Source organism: Tachypleus tridentatus, chromosome 10, assembly GCF_004210375.1.
Source record: "Tachypleus tridentatus isolate NWPU-2018 chromosome 10, ASM421037v1, whole genome shotgun sequence".
In the NCBI taxonomy this organism is placed as follows: domain Eukaryota; kingdom Metazoa; phylum Arthropoda; class Merostomata; order Xiphosura; family Limulidae; genus Tachypleus; species Tachypleus tridentatus.
The window spans coordinates 184,662,837-184,689,113 of NC_134834.1; the positions used below are offsets into that span (position 1 = coordinate 184,662,837).

Genomic DNA, 26,277 nt, shown 5'->3' on the forward strand with positions numbered 1-26,277 from the left:
AAAAGAAAATCAAAAAGATCATGTGTCCTGAAAGATTTCAACTTCTCAAAAGGATCATGTGTTTTGAAAGATTTCAACTTCTCAAAAGGATCATGTGTTCTGAAAGATTTCAACTTCTCAAAAGGATCATGTGTTCTGAAAGATTTCAACTTCTCAAAAGGATCATGTGTTCTGAAAGATTTCAACTTCTTTTTGTCCTCCACTGTTGCTACTACTAGGTAAATATTTGGTGTCTGAAACAAATTAACCTCAGAAGTTCTACTGGTTTATGTATATAATTCAACTTTTGTGTTTTTCTAAATTTGAACTTACTGAAAATAAACCTTTTACCTCTGTTCAACATTTCACAACCTTATAATGTTTAAATTATTTTGGCCTGATCTCCTTTAGTTTTAAATGATTTGTATAAATTGTTTGGTTTTTCAAGTTTATGTGACTTGTGAGATCAGATAGAAGCCTAAACCAATTATTTTTCCACATCAGTCTTTCCCAGTCTATTGATACGTTTTTGTGCCCATGTTTGAAAGAAAGAGAGAGAGAAAGCAAAATCCAGTCCACTTAATGACAACATAGGTGTTTTACAACTACAAATTCCATGTAATTAGCAGGTCTAACTTCATAAGTACATAACACTTCAACTGAGATTTAACAGTAGTTCAAACAACAGCTAGTGTTCCTGTTTAAGGTATTTAGTTACTGTTACTTTCATTTACAGTATCAGTTAGACTGTTACACAACAGACACAACATGAATGTTATAGGTATGGAATTTACCATACGACATGATAAAGCTAAAGCTGGCAGCTTCACAAATTAACTGTTTCAGCATAATTAAAAAAACTTACTGGGGGGGGGGGGTATATTTTATCTGAATGAGTCAAAACAAGTACAGAGAACTAGAATTCTAGAGCTCTGATGGGTCATATACGAGGTCTGTTAAAAAAATATGCGGACTTACGTCATAAAACAAAATGTACTTTATTTAGAAGTTACAGGTCTGGGACCCCTTCAAAGTACTCTCCTCCCCAACGCACACACTTATCCCAACGGTGTTTCCACTTGTTGAAACAGTCCTGGTACGCTTCTTTTGTAATGTCCTCCAGCTCCTTCTCCTTCGTCGCATTTGCCTTAATCTCGGGAATCGTCTCAAATCTTCTTCCTTTCAAGGGTCTTTTGAGTTTGGGGAACAAGAAAAAAATCGCAAGGAGCAAGGTCAGGTGAGTAGGGGGGTGGGGAAGAACAGTGATTGAGTGTTTGGCCAAAAACACACGAGTTCTGAGGGTTAAATTTCGCAGCAATGCGGTGCATCTTCAATTTTTCAGTCAAAATCTCGTAACAAGATTCAACTGATATCCCACACTCTTCAGCAACCTCCCTGACAGTCAGACGTCGATTTGCCCGCACCAGGGTGTTGATTTTGTCGGTCAGTTGGCGTGGAAGAGCGTCCAGGGCGCTCATCATCTTCAATGGACTGTCGACCATCCTTAAAACGTTCATACCACTTGAAACATGCCGTACGCTTCATAGCAACATCACCGTAAGCTGTGTTAAGCATAGCAAAAGTTTCAGTCACAGATTTTCCAAGTTTAACACAAAATTTCACAGCAAGTCGTTGCTCCTTCAGGTCATTCATTCTGAAATCCGCCAAACAAAAAAATCGCACTTCACTTAAAACCGTGTAGCTAATACACAAATGAAGATATCTGCAATCGAGAAATGTCGTCGTAATCAGCTGATCTGTGCGAACCTAGCGACACCAAGCGGATTCCCCTGGAACCAACTGGAGCTGAGCAATTCAAACAGTCCGCGTATTTTTTGAACAGCCCTCGTATGCTTAAAGTGTGTGGTCAACTGTATTTCCAAAGCTAATACTCTAAACACCAAGCAAAATAAATAATTAAAAGAAACTTAGAACAAATGTTTTCAGTGGAACAAACAAACAAATCTGTCATATGATCCATACCATTTCTATATCCATAAAACATTTCTATATCTTTGCCCCCTTTTTTTCATTTAAAGAGAAGCTATTCAAATAAAATCTTGTGTAAAAGTAATGCAAGAAAACCCAGTTTATTTCTTGAACAAGCATAACTATATTTACCTTCTAATCAGTAAATCAGATAATGTGATATACCCACTGTGCATTTAGATAGTAATTCTGTAACTTCTATTAAAATATCCTCTGCATCTTGTTGTTTAAACCTTGCTGGTACCCATGGTGACAGTCTATCCAGAAGAAATGTGACTTGTGTCTGATACACCATCTGGAAAATTGAACCAACTGATGTTACCAAAGGCAGATGTGAAAACAACAGTTAGTGACACACAAAACCTATACTTGTTATGTTAGTCGACACAACGATGAATATCATGAGGATATCCTTTCTGTTTGTCATCTGATCTTTATATGTAAATTTAATATTCTGTAAGCCTACAGAATGAATTACTTGTTTATAACTCTCTTTGTTTAATTCAGATTTCAGGCAATGATATACTAGGGCTATCTCCATTTGTTGTCACTAAATTTAAACTGACAAGTGAAAGAGAAAGCAACTGGTCAATAGCATTCATTGTCTAATCTTACACTACTATTATCTAATCAAATAGTGCAATTTGACTGTCACTCTTAGATGATACCCATAACTCCAAAAGGTACAGCCTGCTTTTGTACAAACAGAACACAAACCACAAACCCTTGGATTAACCACTAGGCCACATTTGGCTGTATAGTAACAACTTTTGTACACTTAAAGATATTTAAATTAATCTAAATTTCAGAGGAATAAATGAAAGTTAAAGTCTAAAGATTTTTCTTATTTTGTTCTCAGTGAACAAATGAAATATCTGTCGCTTCCAATGAGTATTTCAATAATCAAGAATATACAGCAATCCATTTAAATATTTCACAAGTACTCACAATAAGTGATCTGAGCAAAGAACAAAGTCAGAGATGATATTTAAATTATTTCTCTAGTAACACAAGCATCTAATTTTATGTATCAAAAATGATATACTTTATAACCTCAACTTCTTGTGTCACATATTCTTAAACGTGAATAAAAATATTTGTGTAAAATGAGGGTGATTCTGTGAGATTGAGTATTGCATAAATTCTTCAAAAGATTAGAAAGATAACAAAGAAACCTATCCCTAATTTCAACTATCAAGTGACAACTAGTCATTCTTCAATCTGGAATAACCAAACTTTTTATTAATCCCCAGTTTTTAAATTTTAAAATACTCTCCTACTTACCTAAATTCTCCAATTAAATTTACTCACCTGTAAATCAAGGTTCCACTTTCTAGCAAAATCTAAAGCTTCTTCAAATTTCTGTTTGTTGATAAGCTTTGTTAATCTAGAAAGTTATCACATCAAAAAACTTTATAAAAACTAAACTAATGCTGAATCAAATAATTACATTTTCACAACAGGTTCAAAGTAAACTTCTTGTCATTTTGTTACACAACATATTTTCAGTTAAAAATTAAAATGTCACTAAATGTAAAAAAAAATAAATTTACATGACAGGTTCAAGATAAGTTTCCTTTCATGTCAGTTTGTTACACAACACATTTTAGTATGTTTTCAAACTTTGAAACTCTTTGTTAAAAACTACAAAATTACATTATGTGTTTACACTTAAATACTGGTAAAAAACTTGGAATATTTCAAATAACAAAGGATCTAAAACACTATTGCTAGCCAAAATAATTCCATCACAAAAGATCTTACCGAGTTTCCGGTGATGCTTCACAAACAGCTCGAACCCTGAGTGAAGATATACCATCACCCGAGTCTCTGAAAGTTTATTAATCAAACAATTTCATATCACATCCATTAAACAAATAAATTAAACTAATGGTAATAGTTTCATTTTATGAAAGTGTTATTTACACAAGGTATACATTAATAAAGGTGTATAAACGTACTTATATATTGGAATTATGTACAAATTGTTTGTTTTAGAATTTGTTCTTCTATACAAGTATTTCCCAAAGTGTGTATCTCTGGTGGTATACGAGATGATTTTATGTAGTACCCACATGACTTTTATTTTAATAGTTATATATTTATTTTCATGTGTATTAGAAAAAATTTATAAGAAAAAATAAATTTTAACTGTTATTACATTATCTGCCAATAATTAGACATTGGCTATTATTCAGAGAGCGTGCTCATAATCTGGTCTGCTCATTGGCTAGCTGCTATTCATTTTGGTTAGGAATAACTGCACAGTATTCAACCTTATAAGAGAAGACAATTAGGTATCTTTAGCCATACCCCACTATGTACACATGCAAGTTAGGATTTTCTGTGCTGGTTAACGTCAAAACTAAAAAAAAAATAATAGAACTTCATCTAAACTGAGTAATACTAAGCTGAAAATTTCTTCACTGCTGACTTAAAGTAGACAGTTTCATTCTTCTCATTATATTTATTATTACTACTTGTAGTATGAATTCACAAAGTTTCTTTTACTTTGTTATAACAATGTTATTTTGAGGCAAGAAAAATAACATTTTGAAATAAATATTAAATATTATGGCAAGTGACACTAGTCTTTTACTTATCCTAGTATTATGAAATTTCCTTTTACAATAAATTTATTTAAATAAAAAAGTAAGTTGATTTAAAGAAATATATTAAGCAAAACATAAGTGACAGTACAGGTGGTACACAAATGATTGAAGATTGGGAAGCACCACTTTAGACAAATTCACAAACACACACTACTTCCTATATATTTAAAAATGGTAATCATCTAATCTTAAAGTTTATTATAAATAATCATAAACTTAAGAGTATTCTTCAGCCCAATTCTGCACCACATTAAAGAATATTCTAAACATAAGCACTTTGGTAGTTGAGTTCGATGTGTGTGTTTAATTCAACATGTTTAAATATGCACTTTAATTAGCTATAAAAATATTTCATACCAGAGAAGTTACTTACTCAGATGAATTAACACCTTCAACTACAAAAATGTATTCCTGCAAAGAAAAAAAAACACTTTTAAATATATTATTTTATAACAAATGGATTGTGTCCTGTCTACTTATGGTTGACATTATCACCAACAAGTCACAGACCCCTACTGTAGAAGACTTCTCAGCCCATAGATATTTAAAACCTTGAGAAAAACTTTCTGTAATAGCTTATCAAGGTAAGAGAAAAGTATACAATAAAATGGAATAAATCTAAAATAATGCAATGAACCATACAAAAGACAAAGAAGGATAAAAGAATCCTTCTACACCCACCTAATTGATAACACACTCATCCAATCAGACATAGATGTCAACAAAACCTAGAGAACCCTCTTGAAACAATATAGTTGATTTATGTCGTAATGCAGGACCCTGAATGAGTAGATACCACATAACAGCTTCTTCAACAAGAAGACCCAGGATTGAATCCTAGTCCTTAACCCTACATACAGTACTTCTCAGGACTCACTTGAGGATGACATCAGGTTAGCAGTTGAAAGGTTAGTCATCAAATAATTAGGATATAATAATAAATTAAAACATGATTTATAATTAAGTTTAGACAGTTTTATACACTATTAACTTTGACAGCCAGTTAGTATAACCTTACTATAAGCAATTTCCTAGAGCAACAATTCATACATTTCAACAATGATAACAAATAAGTTAAACTTTGAAATTTATGACACACAACTATTGTTATTTATGTCTCTAATATTCTTGATTTGCTTTAATTTCTTAATACTGTATGGACAAAATCTATTCCTCTTTTTCAATACATTTAGAACACACACCCAACTTTACACAAGGTTATTCCGTACCTGGTTTTGAAATCCATGAGCTAATACTGAGTACTCTGATAAACTAACAGAGTACTGAAGTTCAAAGAAGGGGAATGATAAAAGTTGAAGTGTTCGAGCAGCTCCATTTTCGTGTCTGGTTAAGAGTGCAATACGGCTCTGTAGAACTTCTCCACTGAAAAATAATTATTTATAAACAAACATTAAACATGGACATGATACAGAGGAAAAATAACTTTGACATTCTATAACGTCCATTACATCGATAATAGTATAATTCTAAATATTTTTTTTATACATCAGATAAACGTATCATATTTACGTATTAACACTGATATTATATATATCATTGTTATGCACACTTTATGAAGTCAGATCATGTAATAATGAAAGTAGGACTCAATGTTATCAAGTTGAAATGTAAACTGAACAAGCAGATATCAGAAGTATGCTAAGACCCACCTTCACTTTTACAATAACAACACAAGACTCTCATCTTAGCTTTCATAATAACACAAGACCCATCTTTGCTTTGAATAACAACACAAAATTCTGACCTAGCTGTTATAATAACACAAGACCTCATCTCAGCTTTGACAATAATACATTGAAATCTGTCTTAACTTTCATAACACAAGACCATCTTAGCTAACTGATACCTGGTTCGACATTACTTAATTTAACTTTCTTTATGATTTTCTTCAATTTCATGAAATGTCTACTCACCTTTCAGAATTGCTTGTTTCTACAAGTTCAAAATCTTCCACTATAAATTCTTCAAGACTGTCAATCAATAATAGTGTCACACTGCACAAAATGTTGATTTTTTTCTAGAAACAAATATTTGCATTTTATTTAAAAAATACAATGCTGATATCTTTAAAAATTAATTTGGTGGCAAAGCTACAAATATGTATGTGGCAGGTAATGATGTAATATAGATCCAATCCAGTCTGTTGCAGTAATTTAGGTTTAGGATCTTTTAAGCCTGAAAGAGAGTTTGAAACATGCATATATATAATGATTTTCTTGTTTGTATGTTGTTGTTTTTTTAAATAAAGTAGGCGTTTACAAGGAATGTAATACATCCGTTGACTTTCTTGGATTTTAAAGTATAACATGTTACTTGAAGGGCATCATTTAATTTCGTTATTTTGGATGTTACCAGATGAGCTTCCTTTTTGTGGCATTAAGGAATTCAGTGTTGCTGTCTCGACTTTCTCTTAACAATTGAGTTCAATGATCTTCACACCTTACTAGTAATGATTTGAACTTCTGGTTTCATAAAATATTTCTGAATATTCATAAAAACTATACATGTACAGATTTAGAACTATAAATGTGCAAGATTTTAATAAATACTAAATTTCAGCATTATTTGTACAAAACATAAAATCACACCTCATAGTCCAAAACAATTAGGTATCGTCCATCAGCAGAAGCCTGAACTTTCTTTCCTCCTTGACCTGTAAAGTTCAGGAGCTTTTAGTGCTAATAATTAAACATTAATTTAAATCACATTCATAATACAAAAAGATATCTTAAAGAAATCATTACAATTTATCTTGGAAGGTTACTCTTGTATTAACGTTCCCATAGTGGTAATTTTCTTATGAAGTGGTACTCTAATCCCAGAATTCACAACTATTAGTGGTAGTTTAACAGTATCACAAAATAATTTGTTTATTCAATGAAAGTTGACAAAAAAATCACTAACTGTGAGGTTGAGGATGGAGAGCAAAATTCAAGTCAAATTTACTTGGAAAACTGACATAAGTAATTTCTAAATTTGTATATCTTCTCAGACCAACTAAAAATTACTTTCCAAATCACTTTTTAAATAAAATTTGAAGGATAGTTGTTTACCAAAATATCAACAAAGGTTAACAATAGAAAGTGTAAAAACAAGTACTTGAACTGACCAGGTGGCATGTTGAAGTTAAAAATATAATTTTGTTTATTGAATTTCAAGTAAAGCCACTTTGGGAATAACTGCATGAGCCATCTCTAATTTTTAAGTGACAGATGAGAGGGAAAGCAGCTAGTGAAACCACCCACCAACTAATGGACTACTTCTATCAAAAACAACAGTAAAGTCAACAACTGAAACCAATTGTATAATTGTTAGTATAATATATTTTTTTCTTGTTAAGAGAAGCATTTGTTATTAAGAGAACATATGTAAATTTAGAAATTATTTATGTCAGTTTATCAAATAAATTTGGCACTTGAATTTTATGATGAACATAAATTTTGCTCCCCACTGTATTTTCCAGTGAAATATTTTTTTCAATTTTTTACTAAATAAAAGCAAATTATTTCCATGTATTTTGGATTACTCTCAGAACTCAAAAAGTTATCTTGATTAAAAAAAAGTGGTAGTTCATTTTGGATACTGAAATTTAAACTAGACAAGTTCTAGCAGGCCAACTGTCCCTACTTTTGGACCGATACACCACCCACATAATGAGATTTAACTGTTACTCTTACAATATACACTAATGTCCCAAAAGTGTGGTGCATGATTCTGTGGCAATTAGTGGTAAGCCATGAATGCTGGGCTTCACAGTACAGCCTGTTAGTCACTAGACAACTGAGGGTGGTGGACTAAATAAACTACATTTAGAGTTAATTAACACTAAATCACAAATAAAAACAGTTACAAGTTTAGTTTCTTATGTTAAACAAACCAAGTAAGCTAACTTTATGAACTATAAACAGAAGGGATTTTCAGAACAGTTAAAAAAATAAATTTGATATGAAACTAGGAAAAGCTAATTTAATACATTACATAATTTATTGATATTCATTATAACAACTTGGTAATAATTTATTCTGGTTATTAACCAGGTAGGTAAGATGTTTCAATAGCAAAACTTGCTGGTAAAAAACAACTTGTTATCATGTACTTGAATTATAATCTTAATTGTCTAGATGTAGTTTAAATAATTAAGAAACTATAACTTATAAGAGATTATACTGATTGTTCAAATATAAATATTATAAATCTTAATGTTTATTAGTTCTTCAAATAATTATAAAAATTTAAAGTTTTGATGAGTGAGTTAGTAAACAAAAGGTACAGTGGATTAAAAGAAATAAAATCCAAAAGTCGTGCACTTACAAAGAGTTGATTTTTTTTCTGTTCTAGAGCATTTGACTTTTGGATTAATGTTTTTTTAAATTCAGAACTTAAAATAACATTAAAGCTTAAAACAATCTTTACTTAATAAGTGAATGGAATAAAAATAGTTATTAGAAAGACATAAAACTAAAAAAATTAAAGTTTTTGAGTATCCTTTAATTAAAACTGGCCATTAATTAATTATGACTTTTTTTTTGCACCAAGAAACAAGTCATCTTAGAAGAGATATTAACTAATACATCACCCATTTTTATACGTACCTTGGAAACAAGAGCTTGACAAAAATACTTCAGGCTTTACATTAAGACACTTGTTTAGCCACATTCCAAACTGACCACAACCCTGGAGTGAATTATCATTATCAACAAAAGGTCATCAGTATAGTTTTAAAAATCATTAGACATGCAACAAAGAAACTGGTTGATCACAATACAATACAGCTTATTGCTAACCATTATGGTAATTTGCTGGTAAGTGGTTATGGTCAGTAACCAGGTTGATGTTTCAATAGCAAATTTACTCAGAAAATAGTTTATTCTGGTTTTGTTGAATTATACAAAATAATCAGGACAACACGTGTTTAACTTTGTTAATAAAATGTTTATAAAATATGAATTATTACATCCTTCTACAACTCTTGTTTATTTCCACCTAATAATTGTTTGGCATAAATATTTTCCTTCATCTAATAAAAATAAAAAATAAAAAACCAAGCCAAATGTAATCTTGGATTTAAAAGTGACTGTCTGCTGAAATTTCTGCAGTTAAATAGGTAATTAATTCTTTACCTTATATATATAATTATATATAATTGGACAAGAACTGTTTGAGGGTTTTTTTTTTAATGTACAATCTACTTTTGAAGATGAATGATAACTAAAAATGGTGGATCTATAATGAGCTGAGTACATTAACTGAAAACAATTTTAAACGTGTAAATCAGCAGCTCACTCGAAAACAACAGCAGTTATAGTCACAGTGGAACAGGCATGCATCACAACTTGACATTGTTTAACATTTTGTATGAAATGTAATGCTATCAAAAACTGATTATTTTTATAAAGGGTATGTAATAGTCCTCTTTGATTCAAAATATTCATGCATTCAGATCAAGAAAATATATTTAGATCATGGATACCTTTTGAACTTAACATCACTGAAAAATAAAAGAATATGGATCAATTTTGGATACCAGGAACATCTTAGAAGAAACCTGCAATGAGTTGCATCTATGCTGTGATAAACAACCTGTAGTATTATGTTACAAGCAAAAATCTAAAAACACAAAGCTCAGTGCCAAAAGCCATCGACATGCCTTAGGTAAGAGTAAATAACAATCAAGAAACTGGAGAATAAAAAAGACATTATCATGCTATTCCACACAAAGACATATTTCTCAACAACATAAATTTCAAGTAATAATTAGCTGTACTGAGAAAAATGCTCCAAGAAAAAAAACAGAATGTCAAGTAGTCCAGCAAACCTAAAATTAGTTAAGGAAACAAAATTATGTAAGTTGTAAAAAATATTTTTATTGAAAGTGTTTATTTTATACTGCACACATAACAAGATTTAACATTAAGAAAATGCTCAGGATTTTTGTAAATATTCAGCTTGTATTTAAAATGTTTTACATCAAGTTATATAACTTACCACCCCTACTGCATCAGTTACTTTGTTACAACTAATAACACTACAACAATCAGAAGGAGTGAAGTCCTCAGGAAAGGTGTATAGTTCTTTCTGAAATGCAGCTTGGGCCTAAAAGAAAAAAAATTATTCAAATAAATTGATATTGTGCTTGCTTTCACAGCAAAAAAGATCATACAAGTCACATCTTAACAATCAGTAAAATAATATGTTCTTCTTACAAAAATAATTTTGGTGTGTTTATTATATTATTAACACATGGTTTACTGGTCATAATTGTGTTTGTGTGTGGCTGCACATTTATATGTTGCCTAGGGTAACAGAACATGTAAAGGTGGCATTGCAAGTGAGGATTAATTCCAACAAGTTGGTTAAAGAACATCAATAATTAAGGAGAAAGAAGTTTTCAAAATGTATTTCAATCCAAGAAGAAAACCAATAACATGAAGGAAAAAACATGAAGAAAAACCAATAACATGAAGGAAAAACATGAAGAAAAACCAATAACATGAAGGAAAAAACAATCTTGCAAAAGATAAATTATTTCTTGACAAGTTTTCATCCATTTTTATGGTTTAGAAAAGTCAAATCATTTATTTGCCTTTAATAGCTCCCTAAAATATTTTGAAACATGAGAAATTCAATATTAACTATTAATCCAGATACATGAGGAGTGAGACACTGGTGTGATATACATTATTTATATGTACATGATTAGGATTTCCTAGACAAATCCTCATTTAATAAAAAAAACTTACAAATCAATACATTTATACAAATAAAGTAAAAACAAATGCTTTCTTTAAAAAATGTATTATAAGACATAATTGTAATTGGTGTAGATTTTGTAAGTAAACACAGATTCATCCTTTTTTAACCTGATAGGTAATACAGGTTTGCAGCAAGTTTTTATATTTTAATTTTCCCTATCTACTGGTTGGTGACTACAATATATATATACATACTAGGTCACTAAGAACCATAACCCATGCTTGAAGGGCAAAATTAGTTTGTTATCTAGAGTTGGTACATTAGAATTTCATATCAATCACACAATCACATTTTTAAAAGAAATGATGTAGCAATATTATATAAAATGTACATAAAAAAGAGAAAATTAATTGAAACATTTGAAGCAAATACTTTAATAAATGACAAATTTTAACAAAAATTAATTTTAAATTTTCTGCAATACATTAGATTTTTTATATATGGAAAATGCATATTTTATTAATTATATTATTGCTAAATAAACTGTTAAACTATAGTATTAATAAAAGCAATTCTGATTACACAATTCCTGTTTGTTTAAAAGGGTTTAGTTTTCTTGCTAAATTCTTAAATGAAGTAATGGCTAAAGTTGTGTACCAACATATTAATTTATAACACAGAAATTACCTTCTGCATTATTGTCTGGTCCTGAGATTTAATAGCTGAAACCAAAATCAAAATAAACAAATATAGATTAAACAAACCAACATAACTAAAAAAAACAATAAATAGTAAAATATTCTGCTTTTGAAACTGATACAAAATTTTATGTTTGAACTACAAAAAATGAACAACGAAAAGGTTAAAAATAAAAACATATGAAATATAAATACAGAAAAAATGAAGACAAGTTAACATGATCCTTACTTGACAATAAAAAAAAAAAATAAAATAAAAAGAAAGTTTACAGATGATTGGTTTGTTTTGAATTTTGCACAAAGCTACACGAGGGCTATCTGCACTAGCTGTCCCTAATGTAGCAGTGTAAGACTAGAGGGAAGGCAGCTAGTTATCACCACCCACTGCCAACTCTTGGGCTACTCTTTTACCAACAAATAGTGGGATTGACTATAACATTATAATATCCCCACGGCTGAAAAGGTGAGCATGTTTGGTTGACAAGGATTCAAACTCTCAGCCCTCAGATTACGAGTGCCTCAACCACCTAGCCATGCTGGGCCATGTGGAGAGGAAACAAACATTTAGTCATGCTGTTACATAATGCAAGCTTCAAGGTTTTGTATGTTACTTCATATGATCTACACAATTTGTTTTGTTTGTAGTTAAGCACAAAGTTACTTAATGAGCTGTCTGTGATGTACCCACTGTAGGTATTGAAACCTAGTTTTTATGTGTTGTAAGTCCGTAGAATTACTGCTGAACCAATGGGCAGTGTTGAACTGTTAACTCAACAAAGCAGTGGCATTCATCTTTTATTATTTTTACAAAACAAGTTTGCTAATGGTATAATTATCAAGAGTATTATTTTTAACTTTGACATGTGTGTTATTATTTACATAAGATTTCATCCAACAAATTCTCCAGCCATCATCAGGCATTATATCGAACTTTGTTATATGCATCAAAACCAGAAAACATTTTCTGGAATTTTAACCATTTTTCTTATCAGAAAGACACATTTGAGATGTTGTGGAAATACCTCTATTTTTTTTTTTATCTCAAATACTTTTTTGTCCCTGTTTTATCATAATACTAGGAGACATATCAGGCTTATGTCTACACTAGACTTATTGATGGATTTAGTAATCAACGTTGTGTGTGCCACTTCCATGATCTTTATTTTCTAATATGGCTCCTTGTCAATGATTGTGATGTCATCTCATGCTAATCCATGTTCTCCATCAGACCATGCATGTTCTGACTTGTTGATCTCACCCTAGATGGTTGCTTTCCTCTGCTCTTCCAATCTGACATACATAGGATGACCTGTTTCTGCTTTGTAAAGTCTATCACAAGTGCAAGGACAATATACACTCATTTCTTTGTTCCTTAGACACTGGTGAGTATTCTTTGGTGTTGTGTTACTCATGAAGATGGTCCTGATGTTATATCATCCACAGCTACTCTATATCTTCTCTGGTAGTCCTCTGGTGTATGGAAGTGACATAGTTGCTTCTGGTTTCTCTTGAGGCTGTGTCTGTTGTTCAATTTGTCCTTTGCACTTCTGTCCTATGAAACCTATTAGGTATCAATTTTTCTAGAATGTCTCTGTTAATTGGTCTATTTCTTGTATTGCAAAAACAATGGGGTAAAAAAACACTAGATATAAAAAAATAGAGGTACTTCCAAAACATCTCAAAAATGGTTCTCCTGATAAGCCAAGTGGTTAAAGTACCCATATTCAGGATCATGGGTTTGGAGGGTTCAAATCCAGATAATTCCACAAAAGTTTTCTAGTTTGGATGGATATAAAAGTGTCTGATATAACTCCTGATGATGACTGGAAAACTCATTGGATGAAATATTGTGAAAATAATAATACCCATCATAAAGATAAGAATAATAGTCCAAATAATTATTTATTAGTAATACTAACACCTTGTCTCAATCATTCCACAAAAATTTTTATAAAAGAACTTTATACAGCTTTATTTGTTTCTAACATAAGTATTAGATACATTGTAATTAATGTATTAATCTACATGGTGGCCAAACTGGTAATGAAAAGTTCATCAAAAAAAAGTAAAGTTGATAAGCATTGAATACCTTTTGTCATAATACTGATTAATGCTGATTTTTCTGCTGATTTGTAGAAAAAATTTAGTTAAGTTCATTGTCATTTTGAATGTCTGTCAGTAAAATATATTTCAAAATATTTAACACATATTTACACTTCAAAAACAGGAAATAAACCAGAAATGTTTGTACATTAATACTAAAGTTTATACTCCGAGTTAACAACCTACCTGGTTATTTACAGGAGACTCCTAGTAAAGTGATATTTGTGCAGGCTTTAATTCCCTCAATTCTACCATTAATATTTCAAATATATTTAAGTAACTATAAAACACATTAAAATAAAAACAACAGTTAAAAATAGAATACCTAAGGAGTAAAATGTATAACCAAAAGTTAAGCCTAATGGACTGTGAACTTGCTACACACATTTTAGTGAAGAGAAAGAAAGGGCATTGGCGACAATGTTTTTTTTTCCTTCTAAAATTATCTTAAGTGTAAAATATTTAAAACTGGTTTTTAAGTTAACCTATATAATCCCTATATTTTTTTCAATATATATTCAGTATGATTTTTTCTCACAACCATTGAAAATATTTCATACATTTGTATTTTGAATTGAAGAGAGAAAGTTATTTCAGATATAATACTGTAGGGAACTTCTAAAGTAATTAAATTTATCTGATCAAGGATTTAAAATGTTAGATATATATATTTATTACTGATCTCCATTGTTGAGACCATATCCAATAATAAGAAAATAAACATACTAGATTCAGAATAATAAACAACAAACTTACCTTCTTTTAGCTGTGCAAAGTTTATGTTGTAAAACATAATTAATTGAAGTTTGGTTAAAACCATGATAGTTATGCACCCTACAAAATAAAAATTTAACCATTTAAATTTATTAAATCACAGATAATTATAAATAATACATTTACTTTTCACTTCTTTTTTTCCTACAACATTCATGTTTGATAGAAATAGAAAAGGTTTTTAATACCAAAACATACAAATGCATACAACTGTTTATAATAATAACAACATACTTATAAAATCAATGGCTGTTTATTTGATGCTCAAATATGTGAAGCTAGAAGATGTATATGTGCTTTTACATTTCAAATATTTTAATATATTCATGTCCAGATTTCAAAAATTAGCTATATTTCTATATGGATGTATTTGACTTACATGTCATTCTTAAAAAGTAAATGCACAATTTCAAACTATCAAATGGAAAAAACAACCATTCTTTGAAAATAGATATTTTTATAATTATATCTTTATGTTGTAAGTAAATTACTTTGTCCACTTTCTTTAATATTATTTTTATTAACAGTGTCAGTTAAAACATTTTATTAATATTTTTACTACAAGGATTATTTTGTATTTTCAGCTAAGTACAGGAATTTAGGACTCACCTAAATATCTTTAATTGGTCAATCTCATGAGATACTATTGCAACTTCAATCAGAAATGCCACTTATGTAAAAGTGCCAACTGAGTCAAATCACGAATCTTTACGACATTTCATACTTTTTGTTATAAGATTATATTTGCTATTTTAATTACTAAATATTTTTCAATTCCAATATTCGAAAGTAGTTCATTTCTTTAACAAGAAGTTATCAATAATGAGTAATAACCCACTTAATTAGTTTTTCTTTTTTATAACATTATAATGCATACCTTCAGAATCAGCAGGTGTAATATTAATAGACAAAAATGACTTTTCTTGCCTTTCATCTTTGCATAAAACCAGAGGCTGTAAAATAAATAAAACTTAACATACAGACAGGTCTTAAGTTGTTGTAACACATAAGAAACATGAATACACCCTCATAATGTTTTAACACAAAATACTATTTACACCTTAATTACTATTTAATGTTCATAGTTTATTTCTGCAGTTGGTAGTTGTAGTTTAATAATGTTTCAGAAACTTTATAACACACTTTTACTAAATACTTGAGAGACAATCTATATTTTAAGTGTTAAAATATCAATGACAATTTCCCTAAATCAATTCTTGTATGTGTTTGTTTGCCAACAGCAAGTTTTCTTACACATGTTTGGGAAACTGCTATTTTAAAATACAACCAGTTAGTTACTTCCGCTGAAAACTTGCATTAAATTATGCAAATATTTTTTTTTTATTTAAATAATCATGACTCAGAACTAACTATGCACATTAGTAAAGTTAGTCCAGATGTTTGTCATTTTGTTCTTAATAATTTGGATTGCTTTTGTATAATTTTGCTTTATTATTCAAAACATTTTCAACTGATAACAATAGTTGGTTTTGGATATCTGCACAAAGTTAGGAAGGCAGCTTATTATAGCACCCACTACCAACTTTCTGAGCTACTCTAATTGAATGCTGGGACTTGAATTTCACTCTTAAAAAAGACACCTATGATCACGAGCAAGGACACACACACATTTGTTAACATATTAGTTTTCTAGTAAAAAAACAAAGCAAGCCATGAACACTTGGATTCAGGGTCTGGCATGGTGTATTCATTGATATTACTCAAGGTATGGTACTAAAACTATCAATCATGTAGGAATCATAAAACACTCTAACACCAGAAAGCAAAGACTGCCAAATTGTGTTTCAGCTCTTGTGTAAATTATGCACAAAAAATAGTTTAAGGTGAAAGAAATATTTCTTAACTCTTTGACAAGGAACTCACAACAGCCAGCAATCTTCTTTGTTGGGCAACATCGAAAATGTGCAGAGTGCCAACCGTCTCTCCAACCAGCAACAGTTTAGAGTCTTCACTAAATGCAAGAGTGTCAACAGGAGAGTCTGAAAAAATATAAATAAAGTTCTTTATTATTTAACTTATTACAACTTTGTATTTTTGTTTACTAATTTAACATTTTGTGTTAATTTGCTCCAAAACGTTAACATCCCAATCCAATACAATGCAACAGCATCCAACTATTTCTCACAGTATCCCACATCTTTTGCAGATGAAAAAATAATTCAGCCAATAGCATGATAGATCTTTGATTTTACTTTGTAGTTTATGTTTTACTATATTGCTGAAAAACATTTCAGAGTCTGATGAAACCAACAGCCTAATTTAAAGATACCAACACTTCAAATATGTATCAGTTAAACAGCGTTGATAAAAAGTTAACAAATCACAATTACCCTGTGTTATTTTCAAAATAGTTTATTTGAATACATTAAATCTTTATATGCTTTTCAATTTTGCTATTGATGTACAGTATTTTCATCTCTAAAATAATATAAAATTTGTTAATGTGGTTTTCAAAAGTATATTGTAACTTTTGCAAAGAAGATTTGACAATATTTTGGAACCCATTGTGTTAGGCCTTTTTTTTAAAAAAACACTGACAGTAACAGGCAATTTTCAAATGCATTTGCATCTAATGTGTGAAATTATTTTAAACTGAAATATATCAAGCCAATTTACATGGATTGATAAAACGTAAAAAGAGCAGTTGGGTAAAACCTAGAAAGAGAAGTGGAAATTGAGAAACACATAAACTTACCAAAATCAAACGTTATTAACAGCTCGTGACTTTCTTGAACAAACAAGGACAACTGAGTATCAACAGCTAAGCCTATATACTGAGGAGATGTTGCACAGAAGATGTTGGGTGAGGTTTTTTCCTGAAACAAACATTGTTTTAAATATGACTTTAACATGCAGTGAGGTAGTAAATAAAACATTTGAAATTGTTTGTGAGCTTTATAGAGTAAAACCCAAGAAATGACAAAGTAAGAATGTATTTAAATATTTGGATGACAAAAATTATTCCATAAAGTTAAAATGGTGTTCAAAATATTTTATTTGGTTACCAAACTATGTTACAAATGTTAATGTAAATAAACACTTTCCTGTTTATGTAAAATATGGAAATAGTAAAAAAAGAATGGCTTTGAAAGAAAATTTTCAAGTTTTGTAACAATAATTAAACAGAATGTAACATATGTTAAAACTTTTAAGAGTACCTTGTTTAAAGTTGAAACTGTGATCCAAGTATGTATTTCAAAAACTTGTGGACCTGTCCAAACTTCTTCTCGTGGGCCAAAGTTAACTGTTTCATCTTCAAATCCAACATGAATATCTTCCCACATTTTGTGATGCTATTGGCAAAACATGGGTGAACAGCTATCCTGTTCCAAAATAGTTGTAAATTTAGAACTACAATAAACTAAATTTTTTTTCAAATCAAAATATATGACTTACATTTCTGTTGATGAATCTTATCTGTAATGGTAATTGTAATTTGTAAATATATGAAAAATATTTACTTTTCTTTAATAGTACTTTTACAAAACCAAATGAAAAAAAGTGCAAAATATTTTGGGTTAATGCTGAAAAAATTTAAATTAATTTTCTTAATTATTTCAATGGTCGTTATTGTGTTGATTTTTCTTAATGTTAGTTGTTGTGTTGATTTTTCTTAATGTTAGTTATTGTGTTGATTTTTCTTAATGTTAGTTATTGTGTTGATTTTTCTTAATGTTAGTTATTGTGTTGATTTTTCTTAATATTTTTTGAAACAAATCAAGTTAATTTTTTCTTCATTGCATCTCTAAGAAATTTAAATGTATCCTAGAATGTAGTTTAAACTAATATGAAAATTAATTACTTACACATAACCAGCAAAATGTCTAATAATATTGACAGATAAAACAATAAAAATGTTCTCTATACTTGATTAGAAAAGTGAGAATAAAACAATAAAAAATGATAATGACAATGAACACATCAATTTCAAAAATGTAAAGATCTTCATAACAACAATGAAATAGACTAAAGAAAATAAAAATCACAAGCAATCCAAATTTTAGTTGCAGATGATCTGTTACAATTGAAGAAACCAATCAGAAATATTCTGAAGTCACAAGGAGTAATCCAAATAAACTTTACAAAACAAGAAATAAAAGTGTTAGTACTAAAGAGATAAAACTAAAGTCATGAAGATAATGCAACACTGGAATTTCAACTCTATACTGATATCAAACACATAAAAAAGAATAATTGCCAAACTTTTATAAACAATAATGAACAGTAGAAATCTAAGTTGTTTTAAGTGTTATGTTATTTCTCAATTATAAAACAAGTTGAAACAAAAACTGAATGTAACTTATGGCATGGCTAGGTGGGTTAAGCCGTTTGACTCATAATCTGAGGGTTGCAGGTTCAAATCCTAGTTGCACCAAACATGCTTGCCCTTTCAGCCATGGAAGCATTATAACATGACAGTCAATCCCACTATTTGTTGGTAAAAGAGTAACCCAAGAATTAGCAGTGGGTGGTGATGACTAGCTGCCTTCTCTCTAGTCTTACACTGCTAAATTAGGGACAGCTAGCGCAGACAGCCCTCAAGTAGCTTTGAAAGAAATTCCAAAACACTTATGACACGAGGTATTATTTAAGTGGCTTTTAATGAATTTATAAAAGCATATTGTTGTGCAATTTGAAAGTAATCAGCTTGTTATCCCATAATCAAAACGGAAATATTAATATTAAAATAAACCAGTACAACAAAGGATAAATGTTCACAAAATTGAAATATATCAAAAACGAAGAAATAAAGTTAAACTGGAGTTACAGCAGAAACTTCTTATGCCATGAATGTCGTTATTAAAAGAACATTGCATTTAGCATTTTACGCGTATAATTTTACCTATCACACTCACAATGTTAAAGTTATTAACTTGTCCAGACAATACAAAAATATAATTGATTAAATAAGTCGTTATTGTTACTAGTAAACTAATAATTTTACAGTAATAGTTATATGAGGTCGAACTGTTGCTTGCTTTTATAACAATTGTTTCACAAGCTAAATGTATAAATTTAAGGTTCATGATTTATAAAAAGAGCTTAATAACATTTATGTCAATAACTTAGTTAAATCTTTGTTCTTAACTCAAGTAATAAATTTACACAAAATTCTAAACTTACTTTTCAATTCCCGCCTGTTATTATTTAAACCGCCCTCTTCAATTTCATTATAATCTGCAAATACTTGTCAAGAAATTATTTTTATATACTTATAAATTTTTAATCAATTATCAAATGACATAACTCAAAATAAAAAAGAGATGCGTGTTAAAATTTACAGAATATTCTGGTTTGGGAAACCTGATAATTAATAAAACACAAAAGGTGAAGAAAACAATGAAAATCATATTTCACCTTTTATTATGATTCAACCTAACCATAATATTTGAGTTTAATCTTAGCCAAAAAGAAATCGATTGAACAGATATATTCAAACATAAGAGAGAATTAATTTAGAAGTTATTATTTCATATTTTATTATATGATTAACACCTCACAATTACTTAATACTGACTTTGAGTTTCTAGAGCTACATGGAGGCAACTGAAATTAACAGCACCCATCGCCAATTCTTGGGCTGATCCTACTAAATTGAATATTTGGATTTGATTGTCACTTTTATAGTGGTGTCCTCACAGCCTTGTAACACAAGGCATATTTGTTTTACAAAGGGGCACCCTACAATGAATCATCGAATAAATATGCCAGCCACTCTAACTTCTATACTTCATTCGGCTCTAGTGAGAGGAAAGGGTGATTTTGAAAAGTATAATAGTACAGTTTTATGGTAAAACTATTATTTTATTTCAAAACAACTTTTACAACAAATTCCTTTTGTCCTCCATTCTTTCCAACAATAACGTAACAACCTTCATCTGTGGGTAATCGTTAACATGTATGAGAGAGTTTAATGGCTATTTTTTTCAAAAAATTGACATCATCTTTTCTTAGTGTTGCTAAGATACAAAAAGAAAAAATATTAAAGAAACTAAAATTTGAAATAAAAATTTAAAGTATATTTGAAATAAATATTTGCTGCACGTGGAGTTGGACATAAATGAATCGTTATGTTGACATGCGACTCCAATTGTGCTTCGAATGTGTTCTCATAACCTTGCATGGCGTTTGTAAAAATGGTTTTATCAGTTGATTTTGAAGTATTTGGAAGAGTTCAAGGTCTGTATGAAGTTATGGTATAACTTACAAATACAAAGGTATTCGAATATTTTTAGTTATTTTATTTATAACTTTTGCAATTGTTGGAAAATATTTGTTTCACACGATATTGTGAAAATGTTGACTCATTAAAACTATGCTATTAATGTAGGCCTAAGTACTACGGCTGATTTTGTGATGGCGCAGAGGTTTTTAATTTCTGTATGTGTTATACTTTAACTTATACTAAACTACACAGTGTTCGAAAAGTCTGAAACCATAGACACTTCAACTAACTTTGCAGTGTGTGTTCCACATACTAACTTCATGTATTAAACTTCGAAATCTTAGTTCTTTTGCTTTAACACCGACAGCACCATAATCAGTCACTATTAGAAATTACTAGAAGTAAAATTTGTAAATCATGTGGTTCCAGACTATTTTGACATCCTGTATCTAGTGTTATTAACGGGTTGCTAGATTACGTACTATTTTTATACACTGTCTGTTATATATTGATGTATGTATTGTGGTATTCAGCATACACAAATGCGTTAAATTGTAAGTATGTTATTATCAATAATGAGAAATAATTTTGTCAAAAAGTGGATCTGAATCTACAGATTTTCAAAACTTGTTAATAAGTTTATTTGATAATTATCAATTTTTATCATGTTTACATTAGATAAAAAGGAAGCTGTAAGTTATAATAATTGGAAGTTTATCTAAATCCCTAACAACTTTTAAACATGATTAGTTTACTGCTATTACAAAAAGGGGGAATTATTTGGGTCTTATGTAAAAACTGATTAGTAAAATTAATATTAGGAATTATTCAGTTAATTTATCACACCTTTTTTATGGAAGATAAACACTAAACATATATTCCAGTGAAAGTTTAGCCAAAGTTTCATACAAGATACAAGTCCTTGTTGTTTTTGCAGGTAGAGTTCAGTACCTATTAAATTAAAAAAAAAAGTGACAGCCAGATGAAGTTTTTATTTCTTAGCTACTCGCTGAATATCTCAGAATCCTATTTTTTTTTTCAGTATATCTTTAAATAAATATTTAAATTTGGTTAAAAACTTTGAAAATGCTGACCTAAGGCTAAGTTCTTAGTCAAGGCCTATGAGTGATATGGTCATTTCAATTCCATTTTAGGTAGGGACAAATTAAATTTCAGTTTTCTTTCATATTACTAAAATCTGATAGTTTACATACTGTTTTTATCCACTATCTTATAATAATATACTTTGATTTAAAGTTGTGTATATATTTTTAGTTAATTCTGTTGTATTTTTAAATTTTTACACTGAAGATCATCGTTTGAAATTATCTTGTAGGTGTAGAGAAAAGCATATCTGTGAATTTTGTAATAATTTCTAATAACAAATGTCTTTTGTAAGATCAGTAATAAAAAATTGAAGCATTTTTGTTTCCATATTATGGTAAATAAAAAATGTAAATATTTATTCATGAAATAATGTGCATGATAAATAACACAATTTCAAGTTTAAGTGTTTCAAAATGCACATATATTGTACACAATTTTCAGCATTAGTTTTTAAACATGTTTTTGCATTTTGTATATTTTTTGTTTATCTTTGTTTTGAATTGTGTTTCATTAACATTACTTGAAGCTGAGATAAAAGTTGAAGAATGTTAGTAAAGTGTTTATATATTATTTGCACCAAAAATACATTGGATAATGACTTAAATAATATTAAATTTTGATTTTTCTTTCCAGGAGTGTTCTTCCGAAAGGTAACGAAATAAATTTAAATAAATTTATTTTAAAAAAATTAAATTTAATTAAACCTTAGTAATTAACTCTAGGATGAAAGTGGTCTTCAAGAAGTAAGAAATTGGTGATTATGGATGAATGGATAAGCTAGTTTTTGTGCATCTACATGTGTTGTTAGTTCTGTTTTATCCTTTCTTTAGTAATGGGTTAATAACAGTACTGGTTTAAATATTTAATATATGTATATATAGCATTTTTTTAAAATTTGTTTTATATACTTCTAATCACAAAGAATATTTTATTATCGTAGTACGTGGACTTACAACTTAACCCTCCTAAGTTAGTGCTGAAACTTGTGGAATGTTATTGGGTTTTAGACTAAAACTATCAAACAGTGAGGGCACCCAACTGATGAATTAATGTATTTTAATCATTCTAAGCAGAAGTGATGTATTAACAGTGATTTAAGGTTGTGTGGGCCTTGGAGCTAATAATGTTTGTGGGCTCTACATCCCATGTAGTTTCACATTAGAATAAAATCATGAATGGGTCCTGGGCCAGAGAACCCTGTAGTTCCTACCTAAATATGCTACTGTTTATGAACTTAACTGCAATACTGGTTAAGGTTCTAGTTCTAATCTATATAGGTAGCTTTTATCACAACCATCTGTAATTATAAACTAACATATATTTCATTTACTCTGTTTTATTTTGCCAGTTTTCAATGAACTATCTTGTATTTGGATGTGATAGTTTTGAATAAATTTTAAATTTTAGTGGCATTTTTCACATTAAGGACTTGCTGCGAAAATATTTGATAACTTATGTACTGTCACACTGGCTACAGAAGTAGTTGGTATAACTGATGGTTTGTGTATTTTTTGTTTGTTTGAATAAATTTTGTTCAAAGCTACTCGTAGGCTAACTGCACTAGCTCCCTATAATTTAGCAGTGACAGACTAGAGAGAGGTCAAAACCACCCACTGCCAACTCTTGTGCTGCTCACTACAAACAAATAATACACAAACCATCAGTTATACTAATTGTAGTCAACCCTAAAATTTGGCACAGTAGCTTTCTTAAATTTTGGGCATAATACTGAGATATTAAGCATAAAATGCAACTGTCTTCATCATTTGACCTTCACACCACCTAGCTTTAGGTCAGCTACTAAATTGCTCCAATAATTCCTGTTCTCCACATCCTTTTGTCTCTTCATCTTTCCACTTTAGTTTTTGACCTAAAATTTGACTCTATGATTTAAGATTATAAATGTTTGTTTTAAGTTTAAAACTAATTAGTTTTTCAATCAAAGTGAGTAACACTATTATTATTTTTAATTGAAATGATAAAATTACCTAATTTGTCCTATATATCAAAGATAATTCATTTAATTACACAAATTAGGTAATTTTGTCATTTCAACTAAAACTGTTCCATTATTAAAAACAAATTGAGATAGAAAATAAAAAATATTGAATAAAAATAATAGAAGTTACTAAAGCTACTTTAAATGTGTATTTTGTATAACTTATGAAATATATTAGTATATTTATCTTGTAAGTTTTTTGTGATTTCATGTGTTACTTAAAAGATACATAAAAAAAAAACAGTGGACGAGTCAGAGGTTTATTTCACAATATGCATGCCCTAATCCAAAGGTTTGCTAGCATGTGGACTTGAGCACTGGATAAACTGAGGATTTTTGAAAGTGGTTTATCTTGAAAATACATGTGTTTAAATATATTGTAGTATACTACTTAAAATTTGGTATTTTCCATGTGTAGTGAAATGCTTGTTTTATATTTATATAAAACCTTTTCATAATGCATCTGATGTCTGTTAAAGTGTTTCACTCTTATGAATTGTGTGAATTTCTGATGACAAACTTTATTTCAGCCACCAATAGTATTTGTTTAAAGTTATTGTTTTAGTTTACTAAGGATAAAGCAAAAGAGCTGGGATTGAAAGGTTGGGTTATGAACACACATAGAGATACAGTTGTCGGAACAATCCAGGGTGAAAATGACAAGATTATGGTAATGTAAGTGACATAAGATTGTGTTTCATAAATACCTTTGAACCATAATTTTAGAAGATATTTTATTGTAATTCAAGAGTTTCCTCTATAAAATTGAGGCATATTTGATGATATTTTCTGTCTGTAATGAAACAGGTAAACTTTTGTAGGTAAGTTGTGTGTTAACTGAGGGTGAGAACATTTCAGTTTTTAGTTATATTGTATGAAAAAGAACTGCACCAATGATATTTTTGGGACTTGCAGACAAAAATGGTATTAAACTGCTTAATGTTTTTGAAATATTATAATGTACTAAATCTTCCTGAATGTTGGCTTCAATTTCAAATTGTGTTATATGTGCAAAATTTAGCCTTCATTCAAGGAGTCGTACGTTGCTGTAATAACAGTTTATTCAATTAAAAGACTCGATGAAAACGTACCACATTAAATGATTGAACTGTATATACTGTCCGTGAATTTATTCAATGTTCGAACATCCATTGCCAGATGTACTCATCCTACATAGTTACTGAATGGGCCAGTCACCATGGTGTCAAAGTTCTTGACTTAAATTCTGACCAGCCCAAAACTAGTTGGGATCAAGGGTATAATGGGAAGAAATAACTACTTTTTGTATTAAAAAATCATTTTTATAATATACAGATAAATTATGGACAGGCTATATCTTGTCACATAATTGTGATTGATCAGTTATTAATAATATTACTTAAAAATAGACCAGTTTGGACATGTGATAAATAATTTGTTATTCCAGTGAAATCATCTAAAATTCTGTTTGAAAAAATTGTCTCAATACTTATGTGGTAACTGTAGATTAATCCTCTAAAAGCACTTTATTTAACTATGTTTTCCTTTTTTATTTCTAGGAGAGAATGGTTGAGGACAACAGGTAGTCCATACTCAAGAATTGAGAAGTGTGAATTTAAGAATGAAAAATCCATTTCTAAACCGGAGTTTAGAGATTTTTCTGTCAAACACTGAACTTGATAGTTTTATTTATTATTACCCCAAAGAAAAGAAAGTTTTTGTTCAAATACAGTCTAAAGAAAACAAATTCAGAATGTATTTGTTGTTATTGTAAATAGCAGTAATCTCTGATATTACGTAAAAGGTTGTGAATGTTTTACAATAAGTTGTTGTTCATAATTATTTAAACTAGATGTTGGTCGTTTCTCCTCCTTGTAACACATGGTGAAGTCTTGTACGAATAGGGTCAACAGTTTTATTCTAGTTAGACACAAATGCTGTGACTGTTTGATAATGTTCATGTTTGTAAAGATAAATCACCTAAAGTAGCAAAAATATAGTGGAGAAGGTGAAAAATAAAAGGAAAGATTGACACAAAACAACCAAACCATATTTGAAATGTAAGATACTGAGGATATGATGTAATATGTTTATTGTAACTTTTTTGTTTCAGTTGAGATAAAATAACTTGTTTTC

The 26,277-nt window shown here is 29.6% G+C and overlaps 2 protein-coding genes across 4 annotated transcripts in view; one reads left to right on the forward strand and one right to left on the reverse strand.

The window, feature by feature from the left end:
- Positions 1-20,069, reverse strand: part of rod (kinetochore component rough deal) — a 68,601-nt gene extending 48,532 nt beyond the window's left edge. For all 3 annotated transcript variants that reach the window (XR_013016789.1, XM_076465672.1, XM_076465674.1), the window contains exons 1-16: positions 20,015-20,069; positions 18,049-18,213; positions 17,586-17,706; positions 16,754-16,869; positions 15,747-15,822; positions 14,852-14,929; positions 11,982-12,016; positions 10,587-10,694; positions 9,194-9,275; positions 7,190-7,254; positions 6,515-6,618; positions 5,810-5,963; positions 4,954-4,991; positions 3,733-3,798; positions 3,280-3,355; positions 2,138-2,263 (exon numbers count right to left, since the gene is read on the reverse strand). Coding sequence is in view for 2 of the 3 variants with exons in the window: in XM_076465672.1 (XP_076321787.1) it covers positions 2,138-2,263; positions 3,280-3,355; positions 3,733-3,798; positions 4,954-4,991; positions 5,810-5,963; positions 6,515-6,618; positions 7,190-7,254; positions 9,194-9,275; positions 10,587-10,694; positions 11,982-12,016; positions 14,852-14,929; positions 15,747-15,822; positions 16,754-16,869; positions 17,586-17,706; positions 18,049-18,174 (1,371 nt within the window). In the remaining variant the exon portion in view is untranslated. The remainder of the gene's footprint in view (positions 1-2,137; positions 2,264-3,279; positions 3,356-3,732; positions 3,799-4,953; positions 4,992-5,809; positions 5,964-6,514; positions 6,619-7,189; positions 7,255-9,193; positions 9,276-10,586; positions 10,695-11,981; positions 12,017-14,851; positions 14,930-15,746; positions 15,823-16,753; positions 16,870-17,585; positions 17,707-18,048; positions 18,214-20,014) is intronic.
- Positions 20,070-20,931: 862 nt separating this feature from the next.
- On the forward strand, positions 20,932-25,888 carry LOC143231105 (acylphosphatase-2-like). Its single transcript, XM_076465676.1, has 4 exons — positions 20,932-21,070; positions 22,797-22,813; positions 24,728-24,837; positions 25,701-25,888. The coding sequence occupies exons 1-4, from the start codon at positions 21,013-21,015 to the stop codon at positions 25,813-25,815; spliced, it is 300 nt and encodes a 99-aa protein (XP_076321791.1). The 5' UTR covers positions 20,932-21,012; the 3' UTR covers positions 25,816-25,888.
- The last annotated feature ends 389 nt before the right edge of the window (positions 25,889-26,277 follow it).